This window comes from Gordionus sp. m RMFG-2023, chromosome 5 (assembly GCF_954871325.1).
Source record: "Gordionus sp. m RMFG-2023 chromosome 5, tfGorSpeb1-WG-v2, whole genome shotgun sequence".
Lineage (NCBI taxonomy): Eukaryota > Metazoa > Nematomorpha > Gordioida > Chordodea > Parachordodidae > Gordionus > Gordionus sp. m RMFG-2023.
In genome coordinates this window covers 14,145,576-14,155,368 of record NC_088779.1, presented here as the reverse complement: position 1 = coordinate 14,155,368, position 9,793 = coordinate 14,145,576, and the positions used below count along the sequence as shown (strand labels likewise).

The 9,793-nt window shown below is 30.9% G+C and overlaps 2 protein-coding genes across 10 annotated transcripts; both read left to right on the top strand.

The window, feature by feature from the left end:
• Positions 1-2,750: 2,750 nt before the first annotated feature.
• LOC135930196 (craniofacial development protein 2-like) lies at positions 2,751-3,266 on the top strand. The gene has a single exon (XM_065466976.1). It carries the CDS (start codon positions 2,751-2,753, stop codon positions 3,264-3,266), a length of 516 nt encoding a protein of 171 aa, XP_065323048.1.
• A 2,509-nt stretch (positions 3,267-5,775) lies between these two features.
• Positions 5,776-8,670, top strand: LOC135929539 (BTB/POZ domain-containing protein 9-like). Of its 9 annotated transcripts, XR_010572611.1 has the most exons (8): positions 5,793-6,061; positions 6,099-6,149; positions 6,204-6,327; positions 6,366-6,475; positions 7,574-7,922; positions 7,966-8,249; positions 8,292-8,540; positions 8,585-8,670. XR_010572611.1 is itself a non-coding variant. In XM_065466164.1 (7 exons), exons 1-5 carry the CDS (start codon positions 6,041-6,043, stop codon positions 8,011-8,013), a joined length of 525 nt encoding a protein of 174 aa, XP_065322236.1. In that variant the 5' UTR covers positions 5,778-6,040; the 3' UTR covers positions 8,014-8,249; positions 8,292-8,540; positions 8,585-8,670. The 9 variants fall into 9 exon arrangements, 7 of the variants coding, with proteins under 7 accessions (XP_065322235.1, XP_065322236.1, XP_065322233.1 ...); XM_065466164.1 differs by having other exon boundaries at positions 5,778-6,149; positions 6,192-6,327; positions 6,380-6,475; positions 7,787-7,922; XM_065466165.1 differs by lacking the exon at positions 7,574-7,922 and having other exon boundaries at positions 5,786-6,061; positions 6,380-6,475; positions 8,130-8,249.
• Positions 8,671-9,793: the final 1,123 nt, after the last annotated feature.

The following is a 9,793-nucleotide window of genomic DNA, read 5'->3' as shown; positions in this document are numbered from 1 at the left end:
TTAATTTTAATTATTTAAGTTCGGTTCATCCGGTGGTAAATATTATTTTATTTTAATCATATTTATTTACAGATATAACTTACATTAAAGAAATTAAGCTTAAAATCAGCCATCACCCACCTTTAAAGTAATTAAATTATATTGTAGTTCTCGGGTATAGGCTTTTTCTTTGTCCCACTCCTTCTAAATTAAAGCCTATATAGGTTTAATCAACATTTTTTGAAATGTTGTGCCTACTTGTACGTGCGGCTTGCCCACAAACGTGTGGAGGGCTCCTCATATTTTTATTTTTATACCCAAATTAAATTGTTCCAATTAGATGGAAATGAGGAAAACCTAGCGTAGCTCTGTTGAATCTTCAACGTTAGAGGGCAAAAGCGCTATATATCACGTACGTAATTATCATGTCTCTAGGTCCAAATCCAAATAAGTATAAGAGATTTATTTATAAAAAGTAAGTACATATATAGTTTATAACCCTCAATTATATATAATTATTTACAAAATATTACGTAAAATGCCACTTTTGCAGACGTATTTGACAGTTATATAATATAAGTTAATATTTTTAAAATTTTACTAATTAATGCTTTTGATAATAAATATAAGTAACAATTTACATTCATTTCTTTAACGCCATCTATTTATTTAAAATATTATTATAATTAAACATCTTATTATTCATCCCACAATGGATGTAATAAATTAGATATCTTTTCTTCTCTTTTTTTACGTGTTTTTAGGAAAGCTATTTTTTTCTTCTTTGAAAAACAGTTTGGAGTTAAAATTTTAATACGAATAAATTTTAGACATTATTACAAACTACTATTATTTTAAGATATAATATACCAACTAGAGATGTGCGACAATAATTATAAAATTTTAATTGCTTTCATGATATCATTCTAATTCTTATTTTATAGTTACAAAATGTTTCAGTTCTAATATGTCATCCTTGCCGTGTAAATAACTCAAGCCTTCAATATATTTGCATAATTTCTTCTAAAGATTTTTAGTGTTTTTATTTTCATCAATTCTAACACAATAAATTCTGATATGGGTTACCATAGAGAGTGTCATGGCTATGACTGTAAATTAACCAACATCTATTATTTGTGTGTAGTCTATATATCATTAAAAATAGAAGATAATCTTTTAGAAATTTAATATCTCACAATAATTTTCTCGATTACTTATCTAGCTTCCATCATGTCATCTAAAAGGAAGCTCTCACTACCATATAGTTTTATGATTTGGATTGGTCGTTTATATTCTTTTCTTCAAGAATTGTTAATTTGGTAAGGCCTATAAATTTTTTCTTATTAGTCCATTCTATAAAACATTGTCTAAAATGGTAACAGAGAGTTATATTAGCTTCATGACCTTTTGTCAAAGCAAGAAACCATTATCAATTGAGGCATATGTATGAATTAATTAACCTTTTTTATCACTTGTAATTCTTTAGACGCAAATTTTTTTTATATCAACCATCGAAAATATTTTATACTGTAATAAATAAATTTTGTATAAAAAATTTTATTTTTTGATATGTCTTGTATTGTTTTAATTATTTATATGTTAGTTTATTTTGTATGCAAAATATAATAAATGACAAAATTTGAAATTCAGAATAATTGTTTAGAGTTAACAAATTTTAAAAAAGTATTATATATATAATACCCGACCGAAGATCGGGTAAAGGAGGCTAGCAAACGCCCCCAAAAAATTTTTTAGTTGAGCCCCCTGAGAATGTAAAGGCTAGCGACGCCCCTGGGCTCTTATTCCGTATAACTACTAAATCGCCAAGTTCAAAATAAAAACATCCAATAACATCCTCAAAAACGAGAGCTTCAAAAAAATGGCCGCTAAAATTTAAAAAATTAATGAAAAGTTGTTTCAAAAGGATTATCATTTATAATATTTAACAGAAACCTTTTTGCATCAAAATTAATTTGCAAGATTATCAAAATATTGAATTTAAAGTAAATAGCCATTATTATTATATTGTATATTTCTATTAGAAAACCTAAAAAAACAATGATGTAATTGTCTGTTTAGGCCAGGCGTGTAACCAATGGGGGGAAAGGGGGAAATTCCCCCCCCATCGCAAATTTGACTGTTTTCATAAATATCATTTTAAGCTAATAAAAATTTTACTCACCCCCCCCCCGCCCCCCCCCCTTAAATCAAAATTTTACAAATATTTGAATATCAATTTTCCAACATAAAACTTATTTTTTATAAATAAATTTTTTTTAAATTTCCTTCCTTGTGAGTACATTAACATTATTCAAAAATATATATAAAAAATGGAGAAATTTTTAGTCAAAGACAAAGATATTGAAATCAAACGGTATATAATTTAATTAATAAATATCTAATTTTATATTTTTCATTTTTCTTTAGAACAGAAGATATACAAAATTTAAATAGGTCTGAGCATGAAAAAAATGTACAAATAGAAATTGAAGGAAATAATGATAAAGGTAGGTAGCACTAGCATATCTATATATATAATCCTCAAAAAATGTCAATCAAATTTAGCCAATAGTTTTCTTTTAAATATTATTTGTCCAATCAAAATGATTATAGCAAATTTGATCAATGGTAATCAATGTGAAAACGAAATCATTCATTCACAAATCACTTCCATATGCCCCAAATCGTCAAATTGGTTTAAAAGGAAATTTACTTTTATCTTCGCTTAATATTAATGGCTTAAAAGCAAGCTAACGATTCTTCTTAGACTGATGGCGGAAGAGAAAATGGATATAATTGCGATACAAGAAACTCACTCTAAGGATAATAATATGGCCAACTTTAGTAATTTCATATTATACAGTTCGGGCACTACTTTAAATAGCTGGTCAGGGATCGCCTTTCTGATTAGCAAGAGAGTACACAAATTTGTAGATAAATTTTTACCCATTTCCGAAAGATGTGGCTTGCTGTATCTAAACACCGGGTTTAAACGAACGATCCTAATCAACGTCTACGCCCCTCCTCACAGAAGTGATAGGCTCTCCTTTCTAGACGATCTTGAAAACATTGTCTGCTCACTTCCTAGGGGCCGCAACCTGATAATCTTGGACGATTTAAATATTAAAATTGGGAAAGAGGAGTCCTTTATAACTGATGGAGTTATTGGAAATGCAGCCATCCCACAGCCAAATGGTGAGGATAGCAGGAAGCTTTTGGATCTGTGTAAGAGCCTAAACCTTAAAATTGAAATACCTTTTTCCTCCATAGTGAAAGAAACACATTAACCTATAGGAGAAATAATATCACCTCTCAAATCGATTTCTTTATTTCCAACATTCATAGCTGGTTTACCGATGTCAGAGCCTTGCTACACATTAATATTTCTGATCATAAGCTAGTCAGAGGAAGTATCAATATAAGAAATTTATGGGGCAACTCTAGACGACCAGCCATCTCAAATCAACCTAGTCCTCCTTCCTGGATAATAAAAGCAAGGAATCTACAGTGTTCAGAAGTTAAGCTCCTTTTAGTCCAAAACTTAAGAGCTATGATGGCGTTAAATCATGGTGCATAGGAATCAGAATCTACGGAAGAATGTTGGTTGTCCTTTAAAAATATTTTATTTGGAGCTTGCAATGATCTCCCGAGTTATTAACAGGTCCTTCCAGAGACATGAGTGGCTATCCGAAGACACCATTCTGATGATAGCGGAACTAAAGTCAAGTGTAAGTCGGGATGGTAATCTTTGGACTACGATTCATAGGCTTATTAGGAGAGATAGAAGGATCTACATTGCAAAAAAAGCATCTGAAGACATGAAGGACAACAGGACCTTTGATGTTTATAAAAAGTTTAAACACTTCTGTAGCTCTAAAGTGTTTAAACCACTCCCGTGTATCAAACTAGACAATAATTTCCTGATTACAGACCCAGATGAACAGATCGCCCTTTGGTTGGATTATTATATGAAAATCTTTGATTCCAGGAGGCCATCCTTATTCCCGTCCTCTAGTCACAGCATAGACCCTCCTGACGCAAACTTTACTGTGGCAGAAATAACTAAAGCCATTAATAGGCTTAGAAACAATAAATACCCAGGTCTCGACAACATATTGGGAGAACACCTAAAAGCTGCCCCGTCAGAGGTCTCCCAGCTTTTGTTGGGGTTGTTTAATAAAATTTGGCATACAGGGAAAATGCCTGGAGATTGGAACTTAACTTTCTTTTATAATTTCCCTAAAATTAACCCTACTAAATTCAAAGATTATCGAGCGATTGCCCTTACCTCCATAGTTTCAAAAGTCTTTATGATCCTGTTAAAAAACCGAATCTTAGCATCCTCCCCTAACCTTTTATCCAAATACATTTGTGCATATCGCCCAAACCGAAATATAAACGAACCAATCTTGGCGCTGAAGATTATTATACAAAAGTGTGAAAAATATAAATTACCTTTTTATTTTATATTCATTGATTTTAAACGCGCTTTCGACAGCATCCCTCATGAAACCTTGTGGGCTATCCTAGCGAGATGCGGTACAGAAGCTAATATTATCAAAATTTTAGAAATGCATTATAGTAACCTCATGGCTTTTTTTAAAATCTTAAATAAAGTTTCACCTCCTTTCAGGACAAAAAAAGGAGTTAAGCAAGGCTGTGTCGCCTCTCCACTACTGTTCAATATTGTAATGAATAGAGTAATTACTGATACATTAGGGGCAGCCAATCTTCTAGAACTTGGATCCAATCAGCCGTGGTTTTTGGAAAACAGGGCGATTAGTTATGCTGATGACTTGGTCTTGATTTCAAAAAATATGGAGGAGGCTAACAATTTGGTCTTGATACTAAACACTTTTAGTCTTAAGGTTTGATTAGAAATTAACTTCGATAAGACTGTAATCATGCCATCGTCTTATGCTCCCCCTCTGGGTGATTGGTTAGGTGGAGGAAAAGTTGTCAAAGTTGTGTCTTCCTATAAATACCTTGGAGTGAACATCGACAATAAAGGTAGTTATAAAGATGAACTGAGATTCCATATTCAGAATGCTAGAGCTGCTTTCTACAAATATTTTAAGCTATGGAGAACTAGGGAGATATCGGTGTTCACTAGGCTAAGAATTTTCAACTCTTCTATCATTCCAATCCTCCTTTACGGGGGTGATACATGGGAGATAACTAAGACGGAGACAAAGAGATTGCAAACGTTTGTTAAATAATGCTTAAGAATAATCAATGGCGTCTTTTACCCCAACATCATTTCGAACGACAACCTTTGGAGAAGATCTAAACACACTCCGGTACATGTAACTATAAAGAAAAAGCGTAAAACCTTCTTCGCGCATATTCTGAGGAATCATACCAATAACAGCTTAGTCCTTGATGCCATAAATTGGCTTTACTCCTTCAACGGCAAATCCTATGGAAAGTTTAAAAGATTATGGTACTATAGGGCAATGAAAGACATCATGGATATGAACTTAAACACTAAACAGTTTCTAAGACTAAATAAGAATAAGAGATCAATAAAGAAACTGCTTAAAATCAAATCAAATTATTTAAATCTCCCATAAACTTCTCCAAAATCAGGTTACTTTACTATATCTTTTTATCCCCTCTTCTCCTTGTCTACTTTTCTTTTCTCAATCTTACTTCTTCTTTAGTCATAAACCTATTACTGACTTGTTTTTGTCAAGGCTTACATTAATGATGTTAAACTTAAACTTAGCCACCACCCACCCTTAAAGTAATTAAATTATTTTTGCAGTTCTTGGGTATAGGCTTTTGTTTTGCCCATTTCTTTTTGTCTATTAGCCTATAAACGTTTAAGCAACAGTTCTCGGACTGTTGCGCGTACAAGTACGTGCGGCTTGCCCACAAACGTGTGAAGGGCTCCTCATTTTTTCTCCCCTTAATTAACTATCCAGTTTGATGGATTTTTGAGGAAAACCTAGCGTAGCTCTGTTGTATCCACAACCAGAGGGCGAAAACGCTTTTATCACGTTATCACGTTATCACGTAAGCATTTAAAACATTACTCAAGTATATCTATACTGGGAAAATGAACTTAACTTCTCAAAAAGTAAATCTATTATATTCAATTATTATTTTTTTCAAAGGCTCAACAGGAAATTATAGGTTACAAAATAATGGAAAGAAAACCAAACAAGGTAAAAAAAATTTTTACAATTTTGATACACATATATAAAAAGTTTTTTTTATAGGTTACAAAATAATGGAAAGAAAACAAAATCTTAATGAAGAATATTCAGATGTAGTTTTCATTGTGGATGGTAAAAGATTTCATGCACACAAATTTATACTAGCTTCAAAGAGCGAATACTTTAGGTTATTCCCTTAATTTATCTGTAACCTATATAATTTAGTGTTTAAAAAATAGAGCCCTTTTATATGGTGGAATGAAAAAATCTTTGCCAGATTGTAATGAACTAGAATTAAAAGATGCCCCAAATCAAGCATTTAAAACATTACTCAAGTATATCTATACTGGGAAAATGAACTTAACTTCTCAAAAAGTAAATCTATTTTATTCAATTATTATTTTTTCAAGATAATTATTTTCTTACGTATAAAATACATGCAACTTAAAATTAAATTATATCAGGCTCAACAGGAAATTATATAAAAATATTGTTCAGTCTGGATGGTCAATATTTTAGCAAGATTTGTTCAAACCAATTTAATCAGAGTACAAGATAATGCCACCCTTAAGATTTTTTATTATAAACATCCCTCTGGCTAAACTGATTTTTATAGGTCGATTGGATCTGATATTAGTGTTTTCAAGGGCCTGTTTTTGATATTACATGTTTATAAAATATAAATATCTAGGGATCTACCAATATCTTTAACAGATTGAACAGATATTTCGTCTTTTTAAAAATATTATCTGCCAATTATATAAAAAAATTTATCCAATCCGATAAAATTGTTTATTACTTATTATGTATATAGATTAATATTATATAAATAAGTGATTTATCATTAAAAATATTTTATAATAAACTATAAATGATCATTACAATATATTTAAAGGACTTATGTTATTGTATAATTAAATTATAGATGTTATACTATTAAAAAGTATATGAGATGAGTAGATATATGTATTAAAATTTAAAACCTAAAATGTTTACAGACTATAGATCAGTAATCAGCTATTATTAATTTAATAATTTCAATATTGAATTGGATCAGCTTCCAAATAGTACTTTCGATGCACCCCTAGAGATAGCTAAGCTATATATTTATGCTATTTTATTCATCAATTGTTTGTTTTTTTTGGAATTTATTTTTGCAAACTACAGGCAATTTTTTTAAATTCTATTTGGCCTAAGAAAGATAGATATTTTTTACATGATATATTTATTATGCTAAAAATTCCCCCTGGTGCAGATTTTAATGAGTAGTTGAAAATATAAAATTACATCATTTTCTAAGGTTTGAGATGGGTTAGATTTCGAGTTTTTCTCCCACGAATAGATCTAGCTCCAAGTTACTCTCAGTTACCATTTACTTTAAAAAGATGACAGTTTCCTATAATTCCCGCTTTTGTGATTACAATAAATAAAAGTCAAGGACAAACTTTTAATCATGTAGGCTTATTCCTCCCTGAGCCCGTCTTTGCCCATGGACAACTATATGTGGCTCTTACTTGATGTAAATCTCAAAATAATATGAAAATTATGATTTTGCCATCAGAATTACAAGGAAAAATTTTAAAAAATGATAAAACATTCACACAAAATATCGTATATAATGAAATCTTAAATTCATAATTTGTAAGAAATTTAAAAAAGTCACCAACTTTGTTATTCACCATCAAATCACCAACTTTACATCATCTTCAAAAACGAAACCACCTTGAGCAAAGAAAAGAGAACTTCTTCACCATCGCTAAACCATATTCCTCACCAACAACAGTAAATTCTATTTTATAATTTCAATTTACACGTTTTATTTCAGGTTATTTACGGCAAACTACGAGCAAGGAAATTACAACATCATCTTTAAAAACGAAACCACATTGAGCAAAGAAAAGAGAACTTCTTCACCATGGCTAAACCATCTTCCTCACCAACAACAATAAATTCTATTTTATAATTTCAATTTACACGTTTTTTTTTCAGGTTATTTATGGCAAACTACGAGCAAGGAAATTACAACATCATCCTCAAAAGCGAAACCACATTGAGCAAAGAAAAGAGAACTTCTTCACCATCGCTAAACCATCTTCCTCACCAACAACAGTAAATTCTATTTTATAATTTCAGTTTACACTTTTTTTTCAGGTTATTTACGGCAAACTACGAGCAAGGAAATTACAACATCATCTTCAAAAACGAAACCACATTGAGCAAAGAAAAGAGAACTTATATTATTCATCAATCATTGAATAAAAAAGACAATTCATCACTCTTAGTCTTAATGGGTTGGAATTTGCCTGAAGGAGGAGGGGAGGGGTAAAAAGAATTATCGTAAAAGAACGAATAAAATTCTCATCCCCGTCATCCCATAGAAGAAAAATCCAAGGAAATGTTGTATGTTATAATAATGATTGTCTAAATTTATTTTAAAAATCTAGATATTGTAAAGAAGGCAATAAAACAGACTTTCATGGCAGCTAAAATTAAAAAATAATACCTATTTTAAATTATAAACACTAAAAGCTATGCATAACTTGCAGTTAGTGAATATTATAAGAATATTGAATTTAAATTTGATAGATATTAATAGTGTGGAATTTTTATTAATGATCATAACAATTGCTTATTAAATAATATGTTCATTTTCATTTCAATATGTGTGTTTGAATGTAGTGTATTAATTTTGGCCAGATAATGCCTGTCTATTATCATTAAATGCTTTTATATATGCATTAATGAATGTTGGTAATAAAAATTATGTAAGGTACAAAGATAAAAGGTTAAAGGGTGGTGGCCAGCCAGTTTTCAAACACCATTTATGCCAGATCTTCTCTATGTGACCTTTTTAAATATAATATAGTTAGTACAAAGTTTTTTTCAGATTTTTATTGATAAAACAACCATTTAAAAATAAAATTTTAATAATGCCTTTTAGGACAACCGTGGGATATATATAATTTCCTAAAGAATGATTTAACTCCTCAAAAAAAACTGGAGATTTTGGAAAATATATATCAACCAGATATAACTTTCCCATTTATTAGGGACACGACAACAAAAAAATTAAGGTTCCAATATGTTTGGTTATCAAGGTGGACATGGCTTGCATTTTCTCATACCATTAATGGTGCATTTTGCAAGAATTGTGTTTTATTTGGTCCCAAATTTGCTGGAAAGTTCAGCAAAAATTACAGAGCTTAGTATTAACACCATTTACTAATGAATAAAATTTTAAAAGATACTTTAGGTGCCGCTAACCTGCTGGAACTCAACTTATCTCCGAATAATGTGTACCATCTAGGGAACAGGATTATATCTTACGCCGACGATGTGGTAATCATTACCAATGACCTAGAGGAAACCTTGAATCTTATTCATTTGTTGAAATTGGTGAGCTCGAAAGTCGAGCTAGAAATAAATTTCAAGAAAACCATTATTCTTTTAGCAAGACACACGTCTCCCATATGTTCCTAAGGGGGGGGATTAAAAAATTACTGGGGCTTCGCCCCCAGACCCCTTTGGGCGGGCCTTTGGCCCGCTTTTGCCCGGACTTCCAGCGTGTTACCTTTCAAATTTCTCCGTACAGAAATGTTTAACTTAACAGTATATATTTTTTTTTTACCCCCTTTTTTTTTTTGAATATATTG